General features: G+C 44.2%; 1 protein-coding gene and 1 pseudogene across 5 annotated transcripts in view; both read right to left on the bottom strand.

The window, feature by feature from the left end:
- The window catches only part of ZNF510 (zinc finger protein 510), a 17866-nt gene extending 9572 nt beyond the window's left edge, over nt 1–8294 (bottom strand). Inside the window, exons 1-4 of one of the 5 annotated variants that reach the window (XM_027776152.1) lie at nt 8224–8294; nt 6236–6515; nt 5852–6073; nt 5093–5151 (exon numbers count right to left, since the gene is read on the bottom strand). In XM_027776152.1, the coding sequence (XP_027631953.1) occupies nt 5093–5151; nt 5852–5903 (111 nt within the window). In that variant the 5' untranslated portion in view covers nt 5904–6073; nt 6236–6515; nt 8224–8294. The other 4 variants (XM_006139837.1, XM_006139836.1, XM_014592307.2 and 1 more) reach the window with 4 other exon arrangements.
- Nucleotides 8295–10288: 1994 nt separating this feature from the next.
- Nucleotides 10289–14489, bottom strand: LOC102472310 (caspase-6 pseudogene; annotated as a pseudogene).
- Nucleotides 14490–14793: the final 304 nt, after the last annotated feature.

Below are 14793 nucleotides of genomic sequence, written 5' to 3' on the forward strand. Positions count from 1 at the left end.
GGGAGCGCATGTGCCCTATAACAAAAACCCCCCAAAAAAAAAAAAAAAATCCTGAGAGGATGAAGAAGAAGGGATTGTGGTATGGCCATCCTTCCTGGAGAGTGATTTCATTCTCTCTTTCTCTCTGGCAAGTGCACACACACCTATGGTAAAAATCTTAGGAAAAAAGGGACCCACAGAAGGTGTAATGGTTATGTTGCTGGACTCCCACACAGTTGACCGCAGTCAGAGTCCCGGACCTGGCTGCTTCAAACTCAAGCTGGGAGGGTGTGTGTGTGTGACCTGGCAGCTTCAAACTCAAGCTGGGAGGGTGTGTGTGTGTGCCCAAAATCCCACAGTGGAGAACAGAAGAGAAGGGAATGCAGCGTGTCCACCCATGGTGGGTGGTTTCTCGCTTTCTGTCTCTCTCTCTGGCAAGTGCATGTGCCCTATAGCAAAAATCTCTCTTAAAACAAAAGACATTCAAATTGGAAAGGAAAAAGTAAAATTGTCTATTTATGGACTGTATGTTTAATAAAAGAAAAAACTTAAGTTTTTTTTTTAAGAATTATTTTATTTAACTTTATTTAATTCATTTATTTTAATTTGATCAGAGAGGGACAAAAAGAGAGAGTAAGAGAAAGATGGAAAGAGAGAGAAAGTGACAAGCAAGTTGCCAGGTCCGGTACTTGAATCCTAGTCGGCCATGTGGGAGTCCAGTGCCTTTAACCACCACACCACCTGCTGGCCCCAAAAGAAGATGTTAAAGAATGTACAAAACAGTATTAGAACTAATAATTGAATGAAGCATAGTTGTAGGATACAAAGTAATGCTCACCAGAATGAAACAGAGACAGAGAGATAAAGCGAGGGAGCATCCACCCCAAATGGGGTATGGTCACGGTACAATCCCCTCTCTTCCACTGCTCCACCCTGTCAGGATTTAGGGTTTACAAGCATGTGCCCAGCATGTTCTTCAAGCTGCTGGGGTCTGATCTCATGCCGTGTGGTGGGACATGTGGGATCTGGCTCTCTTAACTACTGGGCCACAGAGCTGGCTCAGTACTGATGTTTATTAAATTTATTAACTTTTTGCATGTGCGGGGCCAGCTGGTGGTGTGGTGGTAAAGGCCGCTAGATCCTGCATGGCTGACCATGTGGTTTGAGCCCCAGACCTGGCGGAGTGAAAAACATGCTGGACCCAAGTGCGTGCATGCCAAAAATTCTGAAAAGAGGGAGAAACGAGAAGAGACTGCGATGTGGCCAGCCCCCTGTGAAGGGCGCTTTCTCACTCTCTCTCTCTCTGTGTCTCTCTCCAGCGAGCACACATATGCTCTGGCAAAAACTAAGTTAAAAAAAAAGTCTTGTTTATTGAAACAGTAAAAGAATAGACAAATCACAGAATTCAGCAATGCCAGCAATACGTACAGCTGACAGAGGACTAGTATTAATAATACTGAAATAACGCCTAACTGGTAAGAAACCAAAGCAAACAATCCAATTAAAACACGGCCTTGAACAGGTATTTCACACAAAAATGGAAGGATGCCCAAATGGCCAACAACAAATAACTGTCACAACATTTCTGTTTCAGTGAGATACCACTACGTAGCCATCAGAGGGCTAAAATCCAAAGACTGCCAGCAAGTTTTGGTGGAAATTGGGTACAGCGAGAATGCTAGTGGGAGCATGAATGAACTTAATCACTTTGGTAAGTTACTTACAATATCCATTAAAGCTCAGTGATCTATTAATATGCTCAGCAATTAAGGGGAAATACTGAAACACACAACACTGAGGAGTCTAAAAAATGTTATGGTAGAGAAAGAAGCCCAATCTCTTCCTTTTTCTTTTTTTAATTATTTTTACTTAATTTTATTTATTCATTCATTTGCTTTTAATTTGACCAGAGATAGACATACACAGAGAAAGAGAGAGAGAGAGAGAAGAGAGAAAGTGAGAAACAAAGTCACCAGGTCTGGGACTCAAACCATGGTTGGCCATGTGGGAGTTTCCAGCACCTTAACCACCAATCCACCTGCTGGTCCCCTGGCTCTCTTCCTTTCAAAAAGGTACACACCATATGGTTCCATTTACGTGGAATTTAAATATAAATGTATCCTTCTCTACCTAATGTAAGATGTCAGAATGTTTGCCTTTGTGGAGGATAGCGGTAGTTATTAACTGGTCATGCCACAATTTCTTCTCCTCCATTTCTCCCTCCCTTTAGGATTTTAGGTAAGTATACACATGGATCTAGCACATTTCCAAGCTAGCAGGGCCAAGGCTTGAACTACATGGTCAGCCATGTGGGATCCAGTTGCCTTAATCATACCACCAGCTGGCCACAAACTAAATTCTTAAATTATTTTAGGAATTAGGAAGAAATCCCAGGGGTGAGAGAAATGTTTGCCATCTTAATCTGGGTGCAAAACTACATATATGTAAAAATCCTTCCAGGGGGTGGTTTTACTAGTGTTAAACTATTCCTTAATTAAAGAACTTATTAAGAAAAGGTAAAAAAGAACGCATACAGGGTGAGCACCCTTTATCTAAAAATATGAAATGCTCCAAAGTCTAAAAACTTCTGAGTGCAAACCAGTGGAGAGTTCCACACCTGAGCCCCTGTGGCAGTCGGAGTCACAGAACTGCAGTACAGAAACACTGTATGAAAGCACCTATAGGACCTACAGGCCATGTGTATAAGATACATATGAAACATACATGAATTCTGTGTGTAGATTCCATCCCAAATATCTCATCATGGTTATGAAAATATTCCAAAAAAACACCCGAAATTTGAAACACTTCAGATGTGTTTTAGAAAAGGAATTCTCAACCTGTATGAGAGATAAATTGGTAATTTGAGAAGATAGAAACAAATATATTGCATTTTCTATATATATTTTTGTATTTTAAAACTTTTATTTTTAAGAGAGATTTTTGCTAGAGAGTATGCGAACTCACTGGAGAAACAGAGACAGAGAGACTGAAAGCAAGTAATCATCCCGTAGGGGGGGGTGGCCATGCCACAATCGAGATTCTGGGGGCACACACACACATGCTTGGTGTGAGTTGTAAATTTCTGGGTCTGGGACTCAAACTGTGGTCGACTATGTGGGAGTACAATGATGTACTCATTATGCCATCTGCTGGTTTCAAAACTTTATTTTTTTTTTAGAATTATTTTATTTAACTTTATTTATTATTATTATTATCATTATTATTTTTCAGTTTGATCAGAGAGAGACAGAGAGAGGAAGTGAGAAAGCAAGCCACCAGGTCCGAGGCTTGAACCGTGGTCACCCATGTGGGAGTCCAGCGCCTTTAACCACCATGCCACTTGCCAGCCCCACATTTTTTTTTTAAAGAATTATTTATTTTATTTTATTAGTATTATTCTATTTTTTCCCCCTAAGTTATTATTTATTTAATTTTATATTTTATTTATTATTATTATTATATGATTTGTTATGGTACATGCATTCACCAGAGGCAGAAAGAGAGAAAGATAGCGAGAAGGAAAGTGAGAAAGCAAGCCACCAGGTCCAGAATTCAAACTGTGGTCGGCCAGTTGGGAGTTCTGTGCCCTAACCACCATGCCACCTGCTGGTCCTTATTAGTATTATTCTTAAATCTGAAGAGAGTGACAGAGGGAGAAAGAGGGAGAGTGAGCAAGTTGCCAGGTCTGAGACTCGAACCACAGTCAGCCATGTGGGAATCTGGTGCCTCAACCACCATGTCACCTGCTGTCTCCTTAAAACTTTTTTTAAAAAAAGAATTATTTACTTAATTTTATTTATTATTATTTTAATATGTGGTACAGTACATGTGTGTGCCCAAGAGAGAAATAGAGAGAGAGACAGAAGGAAGTGAGAAAGCAAGTCGCCAGATCCAGGACTTGACCCATGGTTGACCATGTGGGAGTCTGGCACCCTCCATCACCATGCCACCTGCTGCCCCCTGGCCCCACCTGCTGGTCCCCCTGCCCCCTGGCCCTTTTCTTATAAAAGGAGGAATTTGGAAATACACATGTACAGAGAAAAGATGAAAGATGACGTGAAGTCAAAGGAGATTGATGTTTACAAGTCAAGGCCTCAAACAGACACTTCCCTCACATTCTAGCCTTCATTGAAACCACCTGCCCAGTCTGTGGTACTTTATTATGGCAGCCTTAGCAAACTACTACCCTAGTCTGGTCCTAACATTTAACCCCAACCCCACCTCTTCCCCAAGAGGAAGCCCAAACTGCAACGGGCCAAGATTCTTACTGGGTCTTGCATACCTTGGTTCAGGTCACTCTCAAAATGCAGTAAGCTCTTATACTCAGCAACAACTAAAATCCAACCCATTCTTTAAGATGTGATCGTTTTCTTGCTTTTAAATTAAAAAAAAAATATTTAAATTATTATTATTTTAATTTGACCAGAGATAGACAGAGAGAGGGGGATGGAGAATGGTGGGAAGGTGGGGGAGAATGTGAGAAGGCAAGTTGCCAGGTCCAGGGCTCTAACCCTGGTTGGCCATGTGGGAATCCAGCGCCTTAACCACCACACCACCTGCTGGCCTCACGATGTGACTCTTTTCAACTCTCTACCTTGAATCATCAGAGGCTATACCACCAACTTGTCCTCTGACAAATCGTCTACTCCACCTCTGCGTTCATTACCTGAGAAACTATTAACGAAGCCCTGTGTTGGCACTATACCCTCTATATCTGGGTAAAAACTGGAAGCAGCATACTGTATTTATTTCAGGGCTGCTACTGGAAAGATCTGCACCGTCACTTACATGAACAACAAAGACATTTTCCTGGACTTTGTTGACTTCATTTTCCACAAGGAATCAGTTTGGCTTAAGCTTCTCATCAATGCAAATCTTTAAACAAACACTGTATGTCTCTCTGCCACAGTTATTAGTGAGGTCAGAATGAACACTGCAGCCCTAGTTTGGAAAATCTGCAACATCAGAGGACCTTGCTGTGCTGGCTCATCTGTTTCGCTGTATTTTCCCTGAGTAACTGAGCCATTTCTAGTTAGCATTTTCCATATTCAACATATGGACCCTTAAAAGCTGTAAAATCTAAGTTAGAAAGAGTTCATACATAACTCACCTGAGATATTTTCATTTTCTGCTGCTCCTGGAAGAGTGTATAGAACTGCGAAGGGTAACCTGGAAGTAAGAAAAGAGCCACAAGAGGTTTAGTCGGCCTCTGTATACACGAGCCTGAAAATCTCATCTTTTCTAGTTGTAGAACAAGCCTCCCTAGAGAAACATGTGCCTTTGAACCTTAAGAAGGGGCAGGAGGAGCACACAGAGATAATAACTCCTGAATACATGTGTCTCTAACATGAGCCTGTGGATGCAATCTTGCAATTTTTTCACTAGGCCACTGTAATTATTTTCCCATTGATTTATGAATAATGCATGTCTTCTTTGGCTAATGAAAAAATAGAGTATTCAAATGAATTTTCCATTATTATTATTCATCCCAACAGAACATCAACAGAGGACCAGCCCCATGACTTAGCAGTTAAAGGAGCTGATCCTATAAGTCTATCTGCCTGGTTCATATCCTGAACCCAGTAGCTTGAAAAACATGTCAGGTGCATGTGTGTGCACCCTAAGTCTTGACAGGGTGGAGAAATGAAGGACGAGCATTGCAGCGTGATCACGCTCCACTGGGGGGAGAGCTTTTTCTTTTTGTGAGTGTTCACATCCTCTGGCAAATTAAAAATGAAAAATTAACAGAAAAAATTTAAAAAAAAAAAGGACATAAGATGCTTAAAGACAATTTTCTTCACCTTCTTGTTCTAATATAAGTTTCTCAAAAAAAAAAAAAAAAACCTTCGGTAAGACACAGATAACTCACCTCTGAGTGAACAGCCCTGTGCTCTGCTCCTGGCTCTGTCCTGGATTACCATGGACAAATCATTTCAGGCTCAGTTTTGTTGTTTGGAAGGTTTCAAAAGTGTCAGAAAGAGAAACCCTTCTCTTCATTGTCATTTAGTAACTCTCTGCATTCAGGACAGAGGAAGCCTCTGCGCATCTAGACGTGACATGTGATAGCATGGTGCTAAGAAGGGCTCAGAATCTGGAAGGAGTGAGGGGAAAATGAGGGCGATAAGGATGGCTGGAAACAGAACCCCCTCAGCTCTGGCTGGTTATGCCTACCTTGGAGGCCACAGAGGTCATTCTAGTAAGTGGCTTTTTCTGTGTAGCCTGACACCACTCAACCCTCTCAACCCCAGCTCACCACCTTCTGCAAGTTGGTCCACAGTGTTCGCTGTCTCACAGTCGGCGATGGCTTCTGGCTGTGGCGACATCCCCAGGTCTGGCTCTCTCTGGGGAGGGGAGTAAGAACTGCTTCTGGTGGAGAAATTAGGACCTGCTCCTTGCTGGGGCCTTTTGCATCTGCTTTGAAGCTCTGTGGAGAAGGTCTCTATCAGAAGGGCTGGGCTTCCATGTGGAATTCCTGTCTCTCAGACTCCTTCTTATCACACAAAAATTTGCTTCAGGGAAGCTGAAATGTAGAACTTGGAAACAAAATAATTTCAGTTAAAACTTTCATGGGAAGCGCTATTCTCCACTTGAGCATGACTGATACAGTGAGCTGGCTAACTCTGTGATGCGGGGGCTGTCCCCTGACTCCAGAGTGTCTGGGGTTATGTTTAGACATCCACTAGAGGCTGGTGCACCACTCCCCCTAGTTGTGACAACTCAGAACACCTCTGGATGTTTCCCAAGTCCCCTGGGATGCAAAATCATCCTGGTGGAGGACCACTGAAGTGGGGTTCTCTTGGAGTTCATTAAAACTGTGTTATTCATTATGGCAGCTCCTAGCCACTTGTGACTACAAGATGTGGCGCTTCAAGTGTGTCCAGGGCCACACATTGAAATAATCTGGCGGGGGGTGGGAGGGAGCAGCCCTGGAGTATGGCAGTGCCTTATGAAGATGGAGACAGCCTGGACAGTGCAGGAGGTGTCAGGAGCCACAGTCTGACCCAAAGGCTCTGGAGACACGTGGAAGACATCCGGGAAGAACACACAGACAGACAGCGAGATTCTGTCCATACTGACTTCACAGTCATAATCCTGGTGCCCTGGTGCCGTCACTCAGCCAGTGTTGTGAAGGCTGTGATGGTAGGTTAGGTAGGGTATCAGAAACAGTCTCCTCTCCCTTTGTGACCTTGGGTGTATCATTTCAACCCTCATTCTTCTGTTCTAACGATATAATTACACCTATAAACAGGGTGGTCATGAGAATGAAATACTAAATGAAAAGAACAAAAGTATCTTCCAGGGACCAGTAAATGGCATAATGGTTACACCACAGGACTTCCACATAGTCGAGTGGTTTGAGTCCCCCACCCGGCTTAAACTATGCCCAGGGTGTGTGTGTGCCTGCATGCCCAAAGCCTTGAGAGGAGAATGGAGACACGACTGTGGTGTGCCCATGTGGGGGTGGGGGGTGGGGAGGTTGATTTCTCACTTTCTGTCTCTCTGGTGAGCAAGCTTGCTCGAAAGCAAAAAAAAAAAAAAAAGGTATCTTCCAAATAGGATGGGAGTCAACATTTACATGTGGCTTATTTACATGGCCAATCCTTTACAAATGACCACTTATGGGGACCAACTAGTGGCATGGTAGTTAAGGCACTGGACGCTCCCACATGGCTGATCACGGTTCGAGTCCCAGACCTAGTGGCTTGCTTTCTCACTTTCTCTGGCCACATTTAAAAAAATGATTGAATAAATAAATAAATAAATAAATAAATAAATAAATATATATGTGTATATATATATATATATACATATATATATATAAATGACCACTTATCAGCAGAAGGTATAGCGACTCATCTCTCTGAACAACACGAAGCGATTTTTACCAATCCTTATTTTGGGCTGAGAAATCTGATAAGGCCGCGCGCGGCATGTGCTCGGTCAGGCCCCCCCTGCGCACTGCCCTCTGGCCGGCGGCAGCGCTCTCCGGGCGGGCTGCAGCGCGGCTCCCACTCCACCGCCGCCATCGAGCATCTTCCAGAGCACTCGGCCCACCTGCGCCCCTGCGGGCCACCCCCACGGCATTTCCGAGGCCGAGGTCCCGCAGGAACCTCGCACAGAACTAGGGAGGTCTGCTCTGGGGAAACTCCTCGGACGTACCGGGCACCCGCCCTGGACCAGGCCCACCCCACGAAGCTGGCCCGCAGGCGGCGCCGAAACCCTGGGCCCTAGCGCTCTCACCTGAGGGAGAACCCAACACACCGGCGAGGGGGTGCGGAGCGATGCAGGAGGGCGGGTCAGCCGCACATGCGCAGAGGAAAGCGCAGCATGCTCATTCCCAGAATGCTGCGCGAGAAATCATATCACAGAGGACTACATTTCCCACAAGACACCGCACCCCCGCGCGCCGATTTCGTTTTTGTTTGGAGGATGGATTTAGGATGTTGCTGACAGTTGTCCTGATACCTGGAGCTCAGGTTCTGCAGGAAACCCAGATGTTATGGGTTCGTCTTTATGCTTTATGACAACAGCAAATGCCATGCCTTGATCTGATTCTGGTTGCAGAAAGGAAAGGCTGCAGAAGACATTGGGAACCACTGGGGAAATTTGTATATGGATTGCATATTATTATTATTTTTATTATTTAGAGAGAGAGCTTTGCTATAGGGTGTGTGTGCTTGCTGGAGAGACACAGAGAGACAGAAAGTGAGAAATCACACCCTCCCCTCCCCCCCAAGGGGGCATGGATACACTGCGATCCCTTCTCCTCTGGCAGAGGCTATTCAGCCAACACAGGCAGAGCCTAAAGAGCTGCCTCTCATGTTTAAGTAAGGTCTGGGTGAGAAAAGCTGCAGGCAAGGCCACAGCTATGAGCTCAAGCTATCAACTGTGTTTGATATACTGGTTTGTGCTATTTTTGCTTTCAATCTCTCTGCTATGGTACCCCATCAGGGTAAAATAACACCCCCGACCTTACTGTAACTTTTACAGTAAAACCAACTAATAATCCTGAAAAGAATGCGGACCCCTAAAGCGATGGAGAACGGGAATTATTTTGTGAGACTCACCCTACCTGCCTGGAAAATATCAATAAAAAAATGCTACATTCACTTCTATTGGGGACTACATAGATAGCATTAGAAAGGTTTGGGTTAATGGAAAACTACTAAATTGGTGAAATGACCTCAGTAGCTGGGAGAGACTCAGGGGCTCACCTGTGAGATACTGATGCCCCAAACAAAGACCATGAGTCACCTTTGATCTCAGGACAAGGAAAAATTGCAGCTCCCCTGAGCCATAGCCATTGTATAGAACAGCACGTAGACACTCTTGATCTCAACAAAGTGAGGGTCACACGTACACAATAACCTTTAGGTCAGTCATTAAGCTACTTACAAGACCACATTCCTTTCCCATGTGGGCAATTGGCTCGCTCCCTTAGTTGTAGATTACCTCAGAGACAATATAGATGTTCTACTTTAGTATATATTAACTATGTCTTTACTTAACCAGATAAGATTTCTATCTAGGCCTCCGGCCTGGGGCTGAAGTTATCAAGTTGGCCTGGGGTTAAAGTTATCAAGCTTGCTGAGAAACCTCTCATGGGAAAGGCCACCATACCTGGTAATCAAGATCTAAGAAGAAAATATACTGGACAGATGGAATCCCTCGCCCTGAGGACTGTCATTGACTTCACCTGATCAAACAGAACAGTGCATCATGTTTTATGATTATTGTTCCCATGCTTTGAAAACCTTAATTTTTAGAGTAAAGTCTTTTACCTCCTCCTCACCCCTCCTACTCTTGTAAACATCCCTCAATAAAAATGTATGTCTCCTAGCCACAGACGCTGCAGTCTTGAGCTTGCTCTGACTGTAGTCAGCTGAGAACATGCTGAAGAGCATAGAGGTCTCTGCCTGATTTCTTCTTGCCTGCGTTGCCTCCATTGAGTCAGCCCATCCCAGCTGGAGCAGGTCTCCGGCACTCCTCCATGCTTCTGAGGCCCAGGGTGAGGTTTTGTTTGTTTTTTTAGAACAGGAATCAGAGATGGTTAATGAAACACAAGACAGTAAACTTATAAAAACGTTGCCAAGTTGAAATCGGGCAGATGAAGCGATTATTTCCAGGGGTTTCCTTCCTGAACGTATCAGGCCTTCTGTCGTGAACTGTCAGAGCGTGCAGAGGCTGTCTGCCAGGGACGTTCAACCTTGGTAGTTCTGAACCGCCAGGCCACGAGACTCAGCCTGATGACTATTTACGCAGAAAGGGAATTCTATTTCGAAGAGACCATAGGACTGAGTCACACCTACTTGTTAGATCTGGGGAAGAAAAGCAGCTTTTTGGTTAACATCGAGGCGAAGCAGGGCACCTGCTTCTTTCTGATCACACCCGGGTCTTTGCAGAGGGCCATGCAGCACTGAGACACTTTCCTGTTTACCAGCGTCAGGAGCTCCATGAACTCTAAGGAGGAGCCCTATTTTCCCAACATCTCACACAAGTCTTGGATGTACCATGAGCCATTCAGAGTTTCCCAGTGAGGATAATATCCTGGGACAGAGTAACACATGAGGAAGCCCACTCCGGCTGGCAGTGTCCACCGCAGTGCTGTGGTGTTGTACAGCTTGTCAGTATGATGGTCCACCAGGTCCAGAGGAATGACCAGAACGCCATGTTGGCTTCCCCGACACGCCTGAATGATGACTATCTTGAGTGTTCCACCAGGCTCTGACACTTGTCGCCTTTGAATGAGCCAGTCAGCATCTCGAGTTTGGCATCGTAGGCATAAACGTGGTTGCCTTCGCCATGGCTCAGGAAGACACACAGGAAGCAGTCTGCGTCCACTTGGCTGGAGGTTGACACCTTGTGAATCCTGGACTCCCTCTGCTTTCAGATCTTTGAAACATTTCACTTCGATTCCTAGGTCGGAAAACCTGCGTATGAGGCTGTCGTGCTGCTGCCCCGCCTCTCCGTCAGCACCAGGGGCCAGAGGAACCTCTCGGGATTGAAGATCAAAGCGACCCCTCTCCGCTTGTGGTCCATCCTGTACTCTCCTGCTGAGTCCAACATCTCCCTTTTGTAGAAGGCATCTGTTTCTGCCACGTTTTGTTCTCCAACTGCAGGGCGTTGCCCACAGGACCCCGGCGGAGCTCAGCTCTCGTCTGCCGAGGGCGCGGTTGCCCGGACAGCCTCTTCCAGAACCCGGGCCAGCCGGCCCCTTTCCGCGCCCGCCCGAGATGAGTTTTAAGCTGCCAGGTCTGGGACTCAAAGTGTGGTCGACTAAGTGGGAGTCCAGTGACACAACCATTACGCAAACTGCTGGTCCTATGGATCGCATACTATTAATAGAAATACTAAGGAATGTTGCTGTGACTTCTGTTAATGGTGATCATGTGCCCATTACCATTATTATTTATTTTTATTTTTATTTTTTATTTTTTGGAGAGATTTTCACTGTAGGGCGCGTGCGCTCTCCAGACAGAGAGAGACATAGAGACAGAAAGCGAGAAATCACCCCCCCAGGGGGGATGGTCACGCCGCAATCCCTTCTCCTCCATTCTCCTCTCGGGATCTTGGGCACGCATGCACACGCGCCCGGCGTGAGTTTTAAGCCACCGGGTCCGGGACACGAACCGCGGTCGACTATGTGGGAGTCCAGCAACATAGCCATTACGCTAACTGCTGGTTCCCATTACCATTATTTTTAATGGACCAATAATACTTGCATACAACATCCAGATATAGAGTTCTTGAAACTTTTCCCCTTCAGCACTTGAATATATCCGCTGACTCTTCCAGCATACTAAGCTTCTGATAAAAATAAAAAATAGGTTGATAATCTTATTGCAATCCCTTGTATTTGACGAATTACTTCCCTTTTGCTGCTTTCAAGGTTCTTTGTCTTTGAAAAGTCTGAAAATAATGTGTGTTGGCGTGAGTCTCTTTGAGTTATCCTGATTGGAGAATGCTGCATTTCCTGAATATTTATATTCATGCCTGTTATCAAATTTGGGACATTTTGAGTCATTAGTTCTTCAGATAATTTCCCTGCCCTCTCTTTCTTCTCTGGCACTCTTACCATGTGTGTTTGTCCACTTGATCGTGTCCCACAGGTCTCTTAGGGTTAATTTTTCTTCAATCTTTTTTTCTTCTGTTTGTCAGACTCAATTTGTTTTCTAGTTATTTTCTTCTGCCTGCTCAAATTTTCTCTTGAATTTCTCCAAGTGAATTTAAAAATTCGTTGCGAGACCTTTCATTTCTATTTTAAAAAATGTTTCCTGTCTTTTTGTTGTTATTTACATTTACTTCATATATCCTTGACTTTGTCCATGTCTCATTTTAACTCTTGGAGCATCTTTTAAAAAACAGTTGCTTTCAGACCAGCAGTTGGTGTAATGGCTATGTTGCTTGCTGGACTCCCATGTAGTCGACCACAGATTGAGTCCTGGACCCGGAGGCTTAAAATTATACCAGGCACGTGTGCATGCGTGCCCAAGATCCCGAGAGGAGAATGATTGTGGCATAGCCATCCCCCCAGGGAGTGATTTCTCACTTTCTATCTTTCTGTCTTTCTGGCGAGCACATGAGCCCTATAGCAAAACCCTCTCCAAAAAAGAAAAGAAAAGAAAAAGAAAAGTTGCTTTTAAGTCTCTGTCCAGATATATTTAAATTCAACTTTACTTATTATTTTTTAATTTGATCAGAGAGAGACAGAGAGAGAGAGAAGGAAAGTGAGAAGGCAAGCCACCAGGTCTGGGAGTTGAGCTGTAGCTGGCCATGTGGGAGTTCAGTGTCTTTAACCACCACGCCACCTGCTGGCCCATTTTATTTTTGATTACTTTTACGTTCGCTGTAGTGCATGTGTGCTCACCAGAGGAAGACAGAGAGAGGGAAAGCGAGAAAGCAAACCACTAGGTCCAGGACGCAAACCATGGTCAACCATATTGGAGTCCAGCATTTTAACCACCATGCTCTCTCCCGGCCCAACAGTTTCTATTCAGTTTTTTGCCTTTGAATGGACCTTACTTTCATATTTCTTTGTATGCTTTATATGCTTTACCTCTTTCTTTGTTGAAAACTGAACATTTGTATCTTATAGTGTGGTAACTCTGGAAATTAGATCTCCCTTCACTGGGGCTTGCTGTTTTATGTGAGCTAGGGACAGGTATTTTGTTTAATTTTTTGGCTGATACTTTGTTTTTGATAGGGTGGGTTTGTATAAACATAAGGTCTCAGGTCTTTTCTGAGCCTGCTCCTTTTCCTGAACATGCATGATCACTTATTAAATTTCTGCATTTTGAATGTTCTGATTCTTAAATGTCTGGCTTTCAAAACAGGAAAAAATAGAAAAGTGAAGGGTAAAAAGCTACCAGACTCCTAGATGTCACTTCAGCCAGGAGAGGGAGCTGCGATGAGAACTCAGAATACAGTTGTCCTGTACTGCAAGGTTGCACGGGGGCACAGCTGTAACCACCTCCAGTGTGTCAGGGGAACAAGTAGGAGCAGCAGTGGCTTTTATGTGCCGAAGTAGTTAAAGGGCGTGTGTGTGCTGTGAGTAAAATCCTCTCCTCAAGTGTGATCTCTCTCTAGGACATTTATACATTGGAGCGAAACTTCTACCCTGCACTGTAACAGATCCCGTGGCTGACAGTACTCCAGATTCCAAAGGGACAGAGGGAAGCTGGGGTGGGTGGGCAGAGTTATGGGGAAGAGCACTGTCTGCCCTTGTGGAAGGCAATTTGCTGGAAACTGGGTACTTAGACTAGGTCCACCAGTTGAAGGAGCACAGAGGGTCCGAGATTTAAAAATGTTCAGAAATGTTTTCACAGAGTTTGAAAAATTGATGCCACCATAGTGTGGGGAACTCCTATACACCTATTATATAAAGGGAAAATCTCCTTTAAGCCTACCTTATCTGTGTGTAATTATGAACTATAGTCTTTTTTCAAGCTCTTAAAGAACACAGACTTTTATTATTTTTTAATAGAATGACTTTATTGAACTTTAATTAATTAATTAATTTTAATTTGACCAGAGAGGGACAGTGAGAGCAAGAGGGAGGGAAAGCGAGAAAGCAAGGCACCAGGTCCAGGACTTGAACCGTGGTTGGCCATATGAAAGTCCAGTGCCCTTAACTACTATGACACCTCTTGGCCTCCAGACCTTTGATTAAAAAATAATTATTTATTGTACTTTATTTATTATTATTTTTAAATCTGACCAGATAAAGACAGAGAGAGAAAGAGAAAGGGAGAGTGAGAAAGCAAGCTGCCAGATCTGGGACTCAGACTGTGGTCAGCCATGTGGAAATTCAGTGCGCCAACCACCAGGCCATCTGCTGGCCCCTCTATTTTAATTTTGAAAATTCTGTTAATAGTAAAATAGATAATGGTGATAGCTACCACTATGGCACCCTTACTCAGTCTCAGGCATTATTTTAAGGGGCTGACACAGATTAACCCAAAAAATGCCTCAAAAATACACTGCAGGTAATTATCCTCCTTACGCATCGTTTATAAATGAGGAAACCAAGGCAAGTGATGGAAAACTGACTTGCCCAAGCTCACTTGGCCATACAGGAGGGGAAAGGGCAATATCAAAGTAGTGAATAGGGCATTTGCTAAATTAGAATTGACTGAATCTCAACACACTGGGGATCCAAAATTCACTTTTTTTATAAAAAAGAATTTTATTTAACTTTATTTATTCATTTATTTATTTTAATTTGACCAGAGAGGGTCAGAGTCAGAATGAGAGTGAGAAAGAAAGGGAGAAAGCAAGCCACCGGGTCCAGGACTTGAACTGCAGTTGGCC

This window comes from Tupaia chinensis, unplaced genomic scaffold, assembly GCF_000334495.1.
Source record: "Tupaia chinensis unplaced genomic scaffold, TupChi_1.0 Scaffold000007_1, whole genome shotgun sequence".
Classification (NCBI taxonomy): Eukaryota; Metazoa; Chordata; class Mammalia; order Scandentia; family Tupaiidae; genus Tupaia; species Tupaia belangeri.